The sequence below is a fragment of the Cervus elaphus genome, chromosome 14, assembly GCF_910594005.1.
Source record: "Cervus elaphus chromosome 14, mCerEla1.1, whole genome shotgun sequence".
Taxonomy (NCBI): domain Eukaryota; kingdom Metazoa; phylum Chordata; class Mammalia; order Artiodactyla; family Cervidae; genus Cervus; species Cervus elaphus.
Window position 1 is genome coordinate 52,968,235 of NC_057828.1, and position 14,722 is coordinate 52,982,956.

A 14,722-nucleotide genomic window follows, 5' to 3' on the forward strand; every position below is an offset into this window, starting at 1 on the left:
GGTTTTGGCCAGGGCCTTCAGGGTCACCCCCAGTGCTTTAGGTTCCTGGGCTTCCTCGCGTTAACCTCAAGTGATGGTGATTCTCGGGGTGGAGCCCGGACATGTTCCAAGTGAAGGAGTGTAGATGCCATGTGGAAAGCTGTCTTCACGTTGGCACCCTTGCAGTCTTAATAAACTACGAATGTCCTCTGTACACCTGTAAGTTAGTTAGGTGCGAGGGACCCCAGAGGCCATTCCAGCAACAGCGCTGGACGTAGGCGGTTGCTGCATGCCCCGTCACTGCACCTGTTCCTTCCCAGTTGCAGGGGGAACGTCGGCTGGGAGCATCAGGGCAGAGACAGGTGTTTCTTGTCAGCACTTAGGCCAGGCACTGATGCCTGGGTCTGGGACTCGCTCTCTGCACAGTCCCCAGGGCCCCCCAGTGCACCTGCCCCACGTCCCCTTCTCAGAAGCCCCAGAACCCACATTAGAAACAGTTGGGAGCACTTCCGGGGAGCTGCCAGGTGTGTCCTGGCCTCCGTGGTGGTGACGGGCTCTGGTAGAGACTTCGCTGAGGTCTGAGCGGTGAGAGCCACCCTGGCCTTGCCCCAGGGCAGAGCTGGGAGCCTGACTCCACGCTTTTGGTACTTGGACCGCAAACACTCCGTGTTGATAGCTTATCTTGAGACCTTCTCTATTTTTGAAGATTATTGTTCAGTTAGCACCATTCATATTTTAAAAGCTCTTAAACTCAATAAGAGAAATGAAACAGGTAATAGTGCACTTGTGCTCCCTTTGTTACTGTAACTCAGGTTCTCTCACATCAGAGTGCTCTCTGAGAATAAGCATTCACACACGAGACCAAATCTGGAGGTGTCGTGTGTGTGCACCTGGTGGCTTGAGAAGGAGGGGCAGGGACCAGCCTCTTGAGTGCTCACATGCTCCTCCAGGGCCACTGCACAGGCCTCTGCCCCCGGGAGTGTCCAGGGGACGGCTGTCTTCGCTGTCGGCAGTCACACCCATTGACTGCCTTGTCGGCGCCCTCATGAGGCTCTCGGAGGGACCATTGGTTAACTGTCTTCACTTGGGTGGGATTTCTGCCACCTAGCTGGGGTGGGAAAGGGGCAAGACATGCAGTGCTTGGCTCTTCCTAAGTCAGCCTTTGACCTTTAAAGGAGGAGTGTGGGGGATCTGGGGCCTCCATGCATAAAGGGAATGGCAGGGTGAGGGTCTGCTGACTTGGGCAGGTTGGTGATCACAAGTGGGACTGGGAGCCCCATGTCCCCACGTGTTTGGGACACAGCAGACTAGCCGAAAACCCAGGACTGTAGCATGAATGCTGGGACTGTTGCAGAAGTGGTGGTTCTTGTAATTTGCAGTGAAAAGCTAGGAAAATACTGTAAGATGTAAACCAACGTTAAGTAAATGTTCAGATTTTCAGGGGAGAAAAAAGCCAGTCATTGGGCAGAGGCAGGAGTTGAGACCAAGGTGCTGGTGGGGATAAGAGAGGGCTGAGGACCCTGTGGTTCTTGAGCCCTCAGTGATATTATTTGGCTAGAAATAGAGGTTTTGATTCTGGTTTTCTGTCCACAAACGAGTGGGGTTGGGGGCCTGCCTGCTTTGAGCCTCTGGCGACAGGTGTGGTGACACGAGCACCTGCTGAATGTCGCTCAGCCATTAAGGAGAGCCAGACACCTGGTGAAGTGTCCTCAGTAGTGCAGGAAGTCTAGGTTCACCTCACCCTCCCAGACACGGCCGCCTCTAAGGTGGGACCTGTCCTTAACTGCAAGGAGGTCCGTCCACTTCCAAGTGTGTGGGTCCTAGGATTGTACAACCAGCAGACAGAGAAGGTTCTCACCCCAGGAAGCCCCCACAGCCTCTGGCCCACCCCTACCCGTCAGGTCATATGACTTGGGTCTATAGCAGCTGGCTTCTGTCTGACACCTGAAGTTTGTACAAGTTTTAGCGGGTACTCAGCTGGCCTTAAGTGTAAATTCCCCCTTGACCTTAATTTCTTTATCCCCTCTGCCTTGGAGTCCTTTTGAAAACAGACCCACTGCAAACTTGGTGTTCCACGTGGGGCTTTAATGTGGCTCTGGGATCAAGTTGGTGGAGGCATCCAGGTTTTTTTCGTTTGTTGCCAGAGCCAGTTTCCACAACTGCACTTCCTAGCTCCCAGCATCGGCTGTGTGGACTCTGGCTTAGCCTCAGCCTGCTGGCCACCTTTGGGGAGAGAGAAGTGGTTTTCTTCTAAATGTAAGGATGGCCTGCCTGCGACCTGATGAACAGGGTCCATGGGCCCAGTCACGGGAGGGGCCACCCAGAAAGGAGAGGCAGGTGGGGTCCTTGGGGCTCCTTATAGACAGTCATCTCTATGTATATGTTTCAAGTAATTGCTTTGTGAATTATAAAACCACGTATCTTAGCACGGAAATGTGTGGCTATAAATGCAGTTATTGTGATTTCTAATATGTGTGACCACTTTGCTCCCCAAATGGTGAGCTGAAGTGCTGGTGTAACTATAACAAGTTCCCAGATCCCAACTTGTCTTCAGAGCTGGAGGCTGCCTGTTTAGCTGTATCTAGCAGACTTGCCCAGTTTATCTTGTGGATCTTTTGTAATTAATTACCTTTGGGGTTTAGATTTTTTTTAACAATTCATTTTCATCTTCTCAGTTTCATTGTTTTTTAGGCCTTAGATGTATGTTTACACTCACTTCTCCACTGTGTACTTTTTGTTATCTTGGGCTAAAAGATAAAAATAAAGGTGATTTCTAAGATTGTAAATCCCACAGCCTCCAGGACTCCATCCTGGGTTCGAGGTTAGTGGACACAGCAGTTCCGTCCTGATCCAAGGCCCCTAGGCTTTTCCAGAACCTTGTTCTTGTGGTCTCAGACTCTTACCACCTTCTCGTGCTGTGCTCAGGGAGGGAGGTGTGGAGGGGTGGCTGCCCAGCTCCTGGCCCTTGCCCTGGAGATGCTCTCTGCACCTGAAGCCCAGGCTCCCTCGGGTTCCCACCGTCGGCGTGTCCCGCCTGCCCACCTTACTCACAGTCCCTGGTCACCTTCCCTGGCCCTGTACCTGCCTGGACACAAACTTTCCTGTCTGGCCCCATCTCATTTCATCCTGGTTGGCAGCTGTGGTCTCAAGTGGTTTTTTAAAATGGTGTCTGTTGAACATGGGAGCGTGTTCCTAAGCCAGACACTGGTGCCCAGGGAAGTTCTGATCCAGTTTTGCTGATACTTAAGCTGTTGGGTTTCAAAAAAGCACTCATGCTTAAAATAAAAATTACGGCCTTAAGATAGATGAGGCCAGAAGAGTAGCTCTCACGTCTGCCAGATGATGCCCCAAGTTGAGTGGCCAGCTGGGTCCCTTCCGAGTGAATACGGAGCCGCAGGCCTGGTCCCTGTAGCCTGCAGCAGGTGTGTAGACTGGATGACACTGGCCCACGCCAGTGTTTTCTCTCTGCCTGGTGTCCAGGGTGGTGAGGCCATTGCAGACCTCGGTGCCAGAGTGCCTGCCACTAGCCCTGGGCAGCAGTGGGACAGGCGCTCGGCAGCTCAGCGGCCTTGGGAGCTTCCTCCAGGGCTGGCCAGGTGCTCATTGCAGGGCGGCTGCAATCACCCTGATGAATATTTTTTTCAACACAAGCAAGTTCCATGTGACAGCTTGTGCTGAGCAGTCCTCGGCATGTTCCAGGAGTGCCACAGCCATCTTGGCCCCTGAGACCATCCTGGTCTAGAGCCATCTGCTCTTGGCCTTGCTCACACCTATGTGTGGAGGGCAGCCCCCTGACAACGGTGGGCTGAGTGTGTTCTCATGACGACACATAGCAGCTGCGCCACCCCGCAACTGCCACCCATTCCTGGAACCCTGGCCTATCCCCAGCCCCTGGGGAGGAAGGGCTGACTTGGCCACAGGAGCTGCAGCCCAGCCCTGCTGCCCCAGCCCCAAAGCCCAAGGGAGACTCTCCTGCTGCTGCTCAGCGCTTTTCTGTGAAGAGATGGACTGGGTGCCAAGGGGAGAGGGTGCCTCCTGCATCCACAGCAGGTGAGGGGTCATCAGGGCTCTCCAGGGGGAGGGGGCACAGTCAGCCTCTGGTCTACTCCTAGTGGCACTTGACTTGCATCTGGAATCTGAATTCCAGGTAGCCTGTGACCAGCGTCAGAGGGCTGGCTGGCTGGGAATCCCGGTGAGCTGTGACGGGTGTGAGGTGGGGGCTGGGTAGGCATCAGCAGTGTGTTCTACCCCCCACCCTGGGGCTGGGCCTGGGGCTGCAAGGAGCAGGAGGTGTGGGAGAGGGATGGATGGGCCATGCTGAGGGTGGGTGTGGGCCTGGGCCCCAGCACTGTGTGAACACAGTGGACATGGCTTCCTCTGACCTTGGTGGGGGCAGTCTGCTGAGGAAGCCCTGAGCTGGGGTGCTGGTGTAGCTATGTCCTCTCCAGCACTGATCCCTCCTCGAGGTGATGTGGACTGGAGGGGAGAGCACGCCTGAAGTCTCAGGCCAGAGCTGTGTTGCCAGCAGGTGCTCCCCCCACCGGCCCCACATCCCCTGTCCACAGGTGAAACTGTACCTTCCCAACGCCATCCTCTGAAGTGAGGGACCTGTCAAGGGTATCTTTGGAGCACATGTCCACTCCAGGAGTGGGTGGAGGTCGAGGGGTGTCACAGGTGCTCTTGGGGAGGGCTTTTCTCTGGCATGGAACCCTTCTCTGACTACTTGGTGGAGCATATCCCTGACTCATATTGAGGGGCATAGCTGCCCTGTCAGGGCACGTGCTGTCACCATGACCTCCAAAAAAAACGGGAGACCTATTGGGACAGGCTCTGCCGGGCCACTTTTGGGTTAGGGTCCCATAGGTACCAGGGAACATGGGGCAGCACCTCTCCTCCCATGGCCGCCTCTCAGCTTCTGTCCTGCCCTTGGGGCTCACGGCCCTTCTTCGCTTCGCTGCCATGCTTCCCAGACACCTCCGGACCCTGGCTGCTCCCACAGGTCCCCAAGGGGAGCCCTGCTGGGCACAGGTGGGTCAGTTTGCAGTGACCACTGGTGTCTGGGACCAGTCCCCAACCCTCTTCTTACCCAGACAGTTCATTTTCTCATGCCAGTTGCATTGTCTCGAGGGCCAAGCTCAGCCCTCTCTGAGCGGGCTCAGTTGGGGGCGTTTGGGTCAGAGGCCATCCTGGGCTTGGGGCTGTTTCTGCTTCAAACAGTAACTGGAATTTCAGTGAGGGAGGGGGTCATTTTATTTCTCCTTGAACTCAAAATGTTTGGGGGCGGATCTCCTGCCCAGTGCTGCTGGGAGGGTGGGCGGTGGTAGATGGCCAGAAGAGCGGCTCCTGGAGTGTCACCACATGCCCCTGCCCCCACCCACTGTATAGTGCTTGGGATCTCTTCTGTTTTCAAACCATTCTGTGTAGAAGTGATTTGATGTTTGTAGACTTAATTCATCATCTGAGGATTTTTTTCTCAAGAAGTTTTTAAAAAATAAGTTAATTATCACTGAAATTCTCCAGCCTAGGACTCAAGCTTTCTCTTTTGTTTCGAGTTTAACATTTCTATGATGTTGCACACAGATAGCTGGGGTACAGGTATGTTTCTATTTTTTTTTTTTTTTTAGTTCTACCAGTTTATTGCTACCAACCCATCTCCCTCCACCCTCATGCACACATGCTCAGTCATGTAATCCCATGGACTTCAGCCCGCCAGACTCCTGTCCATGGATTTTTCCAGGCAAGAATACTGGAGTGGGTTGGTATGTTTCTATTTAAAACAAAACACTAAGACTATAAGATAAATTCCCCATTGCATTTTTATTTATCCAGCTAATTTATTTTTTAAAGTTCTATTTTCTTGAGCTTTCTCTCAAATGAACATAGCCTTTTACCTGATTTGGATAGTGGTCGACCTCATTTAAAAGTCTGCTGATAACCAGCTCTGGTTTAACGATAAGCTTGTCACCTGCTCCTTTCAGGCTGACTTAAGAATGAGACCTTGACATTTGACCTCATGGATCCTTCCAGTTACACTGAGGGTCGCAGTCTGTTCTTCTGGCCCAGTTTTGTTTTTAACACCATTTGGGGCGGTGGTGGGGGGCAGATGGCAGTGTTTCCTATGAAGAAGAGATACGGTGGTTTCTCACCCCGCCAGGACCCATGCGGAGGTGGCCAGGCACGTGGAGTCCCTCAGATGCTGTGCCCATTCAGGGAGCGCTGGGGCCAGTGCTGGTTGATCAGACCCTCACCTGCGAGCCCAGGCTGAGTTCTAGGTGTGTGTGTGTGCAGGGGATGGGGGCAACCATGCCCTGGAGCCCAGGCCTGTGAATAGTGTGGTGCAGCTGGTTACATGTAGGACATGATTACAAATGAAATGTATTTGCTGCTTTCCAGTCCATTCTTTACTGACTTTGGCCCAACCACAACGGCTGTGCTACCAAGTTGCAGTTTGGGGAGTTGTGGCTGGGTCTCTGCTTTCGTCTACCCTGCCTTTTCCCGGCTTCCTGTAGCCCCGCCAGCCTGGGCCCAGTCCCCTCGGGTGGTCCCCTCTTGCCCCTGCGGCCTCCAGCTGTTTGGAGCAGTCTCTCTGTCCAAGAGGTTTGCTTTTCTGATTTTTATCCTTTTTCTACATAATACCTGTTTCTAAAAATGGCATAGTTATACTTCCCGTGTTGCCCTGTGCTGTCCTCCAGGGTGTCCCGTTTGCAGCACGTGTGTTTGAGACACCCGTTGTGATCTGAAGTCTTCTCTCTGGGGATGTGACTGTTTAACAAGCGTGTGGTTGTCACAAATGGTCCCATGGAGACAGGGTTGGGCCCAGCCTCCCCACAGTGGCCAGCACCTGTGCTTCTTGGGTTTGTGTTTTTTTACAGGGCCTTACCAGGCCAGTGGCTTTGACACAAAACCCTGGGGTTGTGACAGCAGATTGTAGGTGGCATGGGGAAGCCATGGGCAAGAGTTGGCCCTGTGCAGCCTCAGTGCTCATTCAAAGTGAAGGTGGCAAGGTTGTTGCTATGTAATGAAGCTAAAATTTGAGTGAAATGATTGAATTGTTCCCAGATGCAGTGGGAGGCTCATTTCCCTGCTGAGCTGGCCACCCCTCCGTGCCTGGAGGCTTCATGTGCAGGGAAGGGGCTCCTGGTTGCCTCCCTCAGGACCGGAAGGGGTCTGAGGGTAATCTTGACCCTCTTGAATCAGCAGAGAAGAGAGCAGGGCAGCTTACCAGAGCTCCAGACTGCTGAACTTGGAGTTGGGAGGTTACTGTGGGCTTCCAGGGGTACAAGGTCCTGCTGACCTTGGTGCTGAGCTTGGCCCGGCAGGGTTTGCAGAAACCTCAGCTCTTGCCCAGGGCGTGGCCAGCCAGTTGTCACCTGTCCAGGGCAGCGAGGTGCCTGAGCTCCGCAGCTGGAGGCTGGTCCCTGCCTTCAAGTACCTTCCCCAGAAGCATTGGGCCCCTATGTGAGGGGTTTTGCAGTTTCCATTAAAGTTGGAATGAGCTCAGAACTGGAAGTCATGTCAGGTAGGAGGATGAGTGTCTGGACTGAGTGTCCTCTGGGGTCACAGCCCACCTGGCAAGCCCAGCCAAAGGATCAGGGTTCACATCCCAGGCTCAGCTCCAAAACAGGAAATGACAGGTTTGGCCTGGTGGTGTGCAGGAGCAGAGGTCCTGATGTAGATGGGCCAGGATGTCCTCCGGCTCTGACAGGTCAGTGTCCAGGGCGCAGCTTGGACAAGGGTGTCCTCTCTTGGCAAAGCTCCCATCATGGTGGTCAGACCGAGTCATCCTTTCTTGGTGAAGCTCCCATCACGGTAGTCAGATTGGGACCTGCCCAAGTCGCCCCACCTGCCCTACCCGAGAGCCCCCAGTGCGTGGTCAGAGCTGGGCTCCAGAGCCTGTTTGTGGGGAGTGAACATGGGTGGTGGTGGACAGTATTGTCCTGAAGCCCCTTTGCGACTGGTGTTGAGCTGCACCGCCCTGGCCCTCCACCTTCCTCCTCAGGGTTCTGTCTCTTCCCGGAGACCCTGCTTCTCTTCTCAGTGTTCTGAGCTCTGCTTTACCTGGGTTTGTCTCCATCTTGTGCACTGGGTGATGTTTGTGGGAATCCAGACTGAGCTGTCTCACCTCCTGGGAAGTGTTTCTCACCTGGGAAGTGTCTCCATCCCTGGGGAAGCCAGACCCTGGCAGGCCTCTGGGCTGAGTGGGGACATGGGGTCCAGGCTCCACTTTTAAACCCATACCCTTCAGGGGAGCATCTGACCCCGACTTGGGATTCTTCTGGTGTCTCTACCCTCCCTGGAATCTCTCTGTCTGCCTCGTGCATCTGGCCTGGAGTGTTCCATAGACAGCGGAGTCTGGTGGGCTACAGTCCATGGGGTCGCAAAGAGTTGGACACAGCTGAGCAACTAACACTTTTACTTTTGCTCATCCCCCACCCTGCCCTCAGCTATCTGCCTTCATGGGCACATCTCTGCTTGGACCCCAGGCTCCCAGCATGGGCTGTGTGCCAGGGCCCTGCTCTGTGTCTGCCCGGCCCCCTCGGCCCACCCCCCTGGGCCCTTGTCTGATGGGAGTCTCTGCACAGCTGAGCCGACCACCCCGCCCTGCCCCGTGCCTGAGGAGGCAGGAGCAGCCACGTGCTTGCGTTCCACAGGGTCGGCTGCCTCACACTGCTGCTGAGGGCTCAGTAAGGTGCTGCCTGTGGATGTCCATCTGTCATGGTTGCCAGGTGGACTGTTGAGACCCGTTTCTCTGAGAATTGCTATTGAGGCAAAAACGTTCAACTGAACCTGTTTTGTGAGCCAAGGACACATGTGTAAAGGGCCAAACCTCACTTCTGAAAAGCTACCTTGAGCTAGAACAGGCCGGAGGCCCTGGACGTTCCAATCATGAGCAGGTGCAGCTCCCCTAGCAGGCGGCCTTCAGGCCAGCCCGTGGTGCCCACGGGTGTGTCTCCAACTCATCAGTGTGCCTGCCTTTTGCTCTTTTTTTTTTCCTTTTGCTCTTGAACTTTGGAGATGAGCCACCCTGTGCCTGCTGTGTTTTACTGCACTGTCAGGACAGTCCCTGAGGACCCCATCCTGAACCAGGCACTCCCCCGTGGGGTTGCTTCGGTGACCCATGGTTGTTCATGGAGAAGCTGTTAAAGAGCACATCTCTTCTGACAACAGGGTATGTGTCTTTCGATGGCTTGAGACCCCCGAGTGTCTCAAAACCATCCTCTGTACTTGTGCTTCCCTTGGCAGGAGGCAGACCCTCCTGTCTTCCCCCAGGACCACCCCCCCGCCCCCCACCCCGAGATGCCGCTGATCACACAGCAGGGGAGGCGCCCCAGTCATCCTTCACCAGCCCCAGGTGAGAGTAGTTGGGATGCGCTGTCTGAAGGCCAAGGGGCTAGGGGTGCATGGCCGCCACCCCTGAATGTAGTGGAGCTGGAGTCGGGGTGGGAGCCTGGACGCTGCATTCTCTGCCCACACCCACCGGGGCCTCCATTCACCTGAATTGGACTTTTGAGCCTGCTTGGGTTTCCCTCATATTTCAGTTGGTAAAAAATCCACCTGTAATGTGAGAGGCCTGTGTTCGATCCCTGGGTTGGGAAGATCCCCTGGAGAAGGGAAAGGCTACCCACTCCCAATATTCTGGCCTGGAGAATTCCATGGACATGGGGTTGCAAAGAGTTGGACAAGACTGAGCAACTTTCACTTTCAGTTTCCACACCCGTCAAGGGGTTAGTTTCTGACAAGTGTGTGGGCTCCAGGGGAGGTCCCAGCCAACTTCCCTCCCTTGAGGAGGCTCCCTGCCGTGACGGGTCAGGTGACCCTTGACCCACTATACTCAGCCAGGCTCACCATTGCATCTGGGCCCAGGGTCACCACTGGCCACCTGAGGATCTGTGGGGGTAGTCCTAGGGGCCTAACACGTCCTTCCGGCCTGGTCAGACCCCGGATGGGTGGGCCTTCCCTCAGAAGCCAGACCATAATAAAGGCTTCATCTTGGTGGCAGATGACTCTTCCTGTTCTGTTTCCCACTTTTCCTGTCCCCCATGTGTGAAGTGGGAGTTCAGTTGGGTCCCTGTGAATCCAGTGGTTTCCAGTTTCACCCTCAAGGGCTTCAAGCACATGCTGGCCTTGGTCCTGCCCAGCATGGCCTGGGCCTTGCATCTCAGAAATTTGCTGGATAATAGCCCCAGAGGCCACCATTACCCCTCTCCTGTTGCACTGACCAGGGAGCGGGTTTGACCTCTCAACTCAGCCCTTTCTCCTTAGTTACAGCACCTGAATTTCATCTGTTAGGTCATCTCTGTGAATACCTGAGGGTCGAGGAAAGGAGGAGGGGCTTTGCAGGGCTGCTGGGAACCCTGATGAGCAGCTCCCTGAGTGCCTCGTGGCCTTCTTGTGGTTGTCACTGTGAGTCTCAGTGTCCCCCAAAGCTGGGCTGTCTGGCAGCAGGTCTCAGCCAGCGTGGGGATATAGGCGCCTTCTCCACCAGGCTGCCCCACGTAGGGCCTCCCTGGCCTGTGTTCCACAGGACATGGGTGCCAGGTGTCCAAGAGACCAGGTTCTGGGAAGGCTGACCTTGGTGTGGCAGCACAATCGCGGCGGTCAGCCAGGGAAGCAGGCCAGAGTGCGGTGCCAGAGTCATTACACTCTTCTAGAAAATGGCCAGAGCCAAAAACACCCCCCCCGGCCCCCCCTCCCCACTAACAGGTATCTTTTCAAGTAAAAACTAAATACATGTTAAAGGTAGTTTTCACCATCCAGGATGGTAGGAAATGTGTTTTGAGTAATATGAGCTTGTTTAAATAAATTATCTTAATTTAAAATCTGGGAAAGACAGTAAATGTACCACTCAGAGTTCATAAATCAGCTAATCTGTGTTCCTGAGTAGAGTGGGTGACATGCTTGTCCCACACTATCCGGAATGACCCTTAGAGACTACAGGCCCTATCTTTGGAGCGGTGAGCCCTCCCGTGGGGCCAAGGACACAGCTATTGGCCTTTGGGTGGGGCCCTGTGTGGATCCCTGGGGAGGCATCTCCAGCTTGGGGCCACCTGCTTGGCACAGACCCTGACTGTGAGATCCGTGTGGCCTATCCAAGCTCTGAGGGACCTGGGCCTGGGCCTCCTTGACTCTGCCCTCAGTTAACCCAAGGCTTCTCTCTCCTGGACACACTTCTTGCCACTGACGTGTCCTTTCTTGGGTGGATTTCTGGATCTCCTCACTGCGGTGACTGAGCCAGACTTGGGTGTCCATGTGAGCTCAGTCTTTGCCAAAGGGCTGCAGTTCATCGGGGCACTGGCCAAGATGCTGTAGGACAAAAGAAGCCATTAGGGACCTTATTTCCACACTTCCAGTACAGGGGGCAGGGGTTCTATCTGTGATCTGGGGGACACAGAAGAGAAGGCTGTAGACACTTGGTCTGCTTTCTGGAAAGGTGTGAGTCTAAAGGCAGCCTGGTAGACTGAGGGGCGTGTGTCCAGACACTGAGCTGGGGGCACTCACCCCCACCTGACTCAGCCTCTCCAGGGACTGTAGCACATTCTGCGTGCCACCCCCTCCTGCCCCCGCCCCGCACCTGCACCACCCTGATGCTCCTGCTGGGGAGGTGGCTCTGCCTGGGGTGCTGAGCTCGCTGGGGTGTGGGGCTGCTGCACTTAATGACAAGGGTCTTTATCGAAAGTTCCTTAATTCGACTACTCAGCTATACGCAGAACGGCATTTTACACATGCTGGACAGAAATAAGAGGATCAAGCCCCGGCCAGAAAGGTTCCAGAACTGCAAAGACCTGTTTGACCTGATCCTCACCTGTGAAGAGCGAGTGTACGACCAGGTGGTAGAAGGTGAGCCAGCCCCAGGGCCAGCCCCTGCACTGTGGAGCTGACCTAGGCCACACCCTCCAGCCTGCTGTATATCCAGTGCTTCTGATGCATCCCAGCTCCTGTGGGCGGTCCCTGGTCCTGACCCAGGGCTGATTAAGGATTCCTGGTGTCTGTCCCTGGAGGAGGGCATGGCAACCCACTCCAGTACTCTTGCCTAGCGAATGCCATGGATGGAGGAGCCCGGCGGGCTACAGTCCATGGGGTCCTAAAGAGTCCATGTGTCTGTGGGCTCCTGTGAGCAGGGGAAGTTGGGTGAGGCCACAGAGAGGTGGACAGAGGATCCTTGACTTTTGTGGGCCCTGGACAGGAGATGGTGTCCTTCTGGATGATTGTGTTCATAGGGGCAAAACCACCCATGCTGGCGACAGCATCATGTGTGTTAAGGGTCTCTTTGGTGCAGAGGAACCGGGGCCTGGTCCTTCGCGAGTGAGGGCATTGTTACTGCCCCCTGCACGGTAGGCTGGTTGGTGTTTATGAGTGTGACCAGGCAGCTAGGGATCCCACTTGAGCACAAGCTTTCCTCCCAGCACAGCTGTGTTCAGCATGAGGCTCCAGGGTGGCAGGGAGTGTGCAGCCTGTTTAGATGCCTGATGTGGGTCCTTAATTGTAGTTCCCAGAGGCCAGGGCAGTTGGGTATCACAGACCCTTCTGCGCTCTGATTCCAAAGCCTCTTACTTCTGTCCTTCTGTTATGGTCAGATCTGAATTCCAGGGAGCAGGAGACCTGCCAGCCCGTGCACGTGATCAACGTGGACATCCAAGACAACCACGAGGAGGCCACGCTGGGGGCATTCCTCATCTGTGAGCTCTGCCAGTGTGTGAGTATCGGCCTGCCCCGGCTGCCTCCTGCACACCAGGGCTTCAGCAGGAAACTGACGAGCCACTCAGTTCATGTTCAGGTTATTTCCAAAGGTTACAACCCAGAACTGTGGAAGTGCCCACAAGTATGAGGGTCAGCAAATTGGTTCTGGCTACAGAATCCCCCTCTCAGCATTTTAGGCTGATCAGTTACAGTAGAGAGCGCCTCACCAGGGGCTGGTTCCATGGACACATGCCTCCTGCCAGTACCCTAACACCTAGCAAAGCTTGGGGGCCCCAGAGATGGTGTTAAAAGGGTGCTCCTCTTCCTCTGGGCTTATCATTCCAGACATCTGGCCCTCCGCAAGTGGCCTGGACATCCTCCCTTCTACAGGAAACCTCAGATTCTTTCACGGCTGCTGTGTAGCTGTGCTCAGAGCCAGACATTTCCTCTTAGAGGTGCAAAAGAACCCATCCAAGGAGAAACTGCTATGCTTTGTCTTACCTTCACCCGCGGTTTCTGCATTTAGGCCAGCTAACTCAGTGATTGGAAAATGAGGAAAACAAGTGGCTTAACCAAGGAGTATAGACAGGCAGGCGTGAATGTGTTTGCTGTGTGAGGGGCCCAGGCCCCTGCTCTCCTGTTACTGTGCCCAGCACAACTTCTGTTCCCATTGTGTCACATGGTCCAGGGTGGCTGCTGAAGCTCCAGCCGTCGCACTTATGATCTGGCCATCATGCAAGAGAAGGGGCTGAAGGGGATGACACGTCCTAGAAATAGCACACATGACACCCACTTGGTTCATGCTTGTGAGAACTTGCAGAGGAGAGGCAGTGCTTGCAGGCTGAGACTAGGGCACCAAGCTGCCTTGGCCTTAGGCCAGCCCCAGGCCACCCCAGGGCTGCCCCTGGTCATGCCTCCTCCTCCCAAGGCAGTGGTTCTCCACCAGGGACCATCTCACCACATCTGCACGCACAGTGGGCCTCAGCCGGGAGACACTAGTGGCAGCTGGCAGGGGGTGCACCGGTGCTGCCCGACACCCTCTGTGCACAGGGCAGCCTTCGGGCTTCCTCGCGGAGAGACAACGGGCAGGTTGGGTCTGCCGTTTGTGGGGACAGCGCAGCGGTGAGTGTCTGAAGTGTGTGTTCGCTTGAGCTCTGAGGCTGGCCTCTGGCTGCTGCTGCTCTGTGTCCCTGTCCCTGGCGGGTTCCCCTCACAGCACAGCAGCTCAAGGTGGGTCTCTTGTCCACTCCAGATCCAGCACACAGAGGACATGGAGAATGAGATCGACGAGCTGCTGCAGGAGTTCGAGGAGAAGAGCGGCAGGACCTTCCTGCACACTGTCTGCTTCTACTGAGCCCGCCTGGCGCCCGGGCGCCACCCGCTTGAAGCCATCTTTTTGAACTTCCTTTTGTTAATACTTTTTCCTCCCTGATATTTGTTTTTACCTTTAGGTATTCTGCCGGTGGACGGTAGCAGTACCCAATAAACTGTACATATGAAATGAGAAGATACATACATGCCAGATCACAAACAATCAAGTTTTTCCCATCCCACTTTCATGTAGGAGTGGGATCTTGATTATAGTTTTTCTTTAACTGAAAAAAAAACGGTTGATAGCACATGTCCCCCAAGACATCCGCTTCTCACTGAGCATCCCTTTCCTGGCTACCCTAACTGGCTGGAATGTACAAATCCCTGAATAAAGCAACAGGCTGTACTTTTTGGGAAAGAACCTGCCATTGTCCAATAAATAGATGTTGATGGTCACCTTGGCTTCATCCTGAGTTGCCTGGCCCTCCAGTCAGGGCCCTTGGACAACAGTCCCAGGCATGTGGGTCACGGGAAGTTCCCTGGCACCATCCAGAGGGCTTTCTGTTCACAAGCCCCTGCCCCAGGAATATAGCCTCTGCCCCGGGGGGTTTGGGACCACTGTTCTGGTGAGCCCTCTTGATTTCTGCAGCAGTGGAAAATCTCGAGTTCCTGCAGGAAGCTGGGCAGGGAGTTGGGGGGCGGGGGTGGGGGGGAGTGGTCCTGTGTAAGCAGTGCTGTCCTGGGCTGCAGATGA

The 14,722-nt window shown here is 54.9% G+C and overlaps 1 protein-coding gene across 1 annotated transcript in view; it reads left to right on the forward strand.

Annotated features, from left to right (window-relative positions):
* SSU72 (SSU72 homolog, RNA polymerase II CTD phosphatase) overlaps positions 1-14,424 on the forward strand; it is a 24,951-nt gene extending 10,527 nt beyond the window's left edge. Inside the window, exons 3-5 of the mRNA XM_043923326.1 lie at positions 11,678-11,817; positions 12,555-12,673; positions 13,910-14,424. Coding sequence (XP_043779261.1) covers positions 11,678-11,817; positions 12,555-12,673; positions 13,910-14,011 — 361 coding nt within the window. The 3' untranslated portion in view covers positions 14,012-14,424. The remainder of the gene's footprint in view (positions 1-11,677; positions 11,818-12,554; positions 12,674-13,909) is intronic.
* Positions 14,425-14,722: the final 298 nt, after the last annotated feature.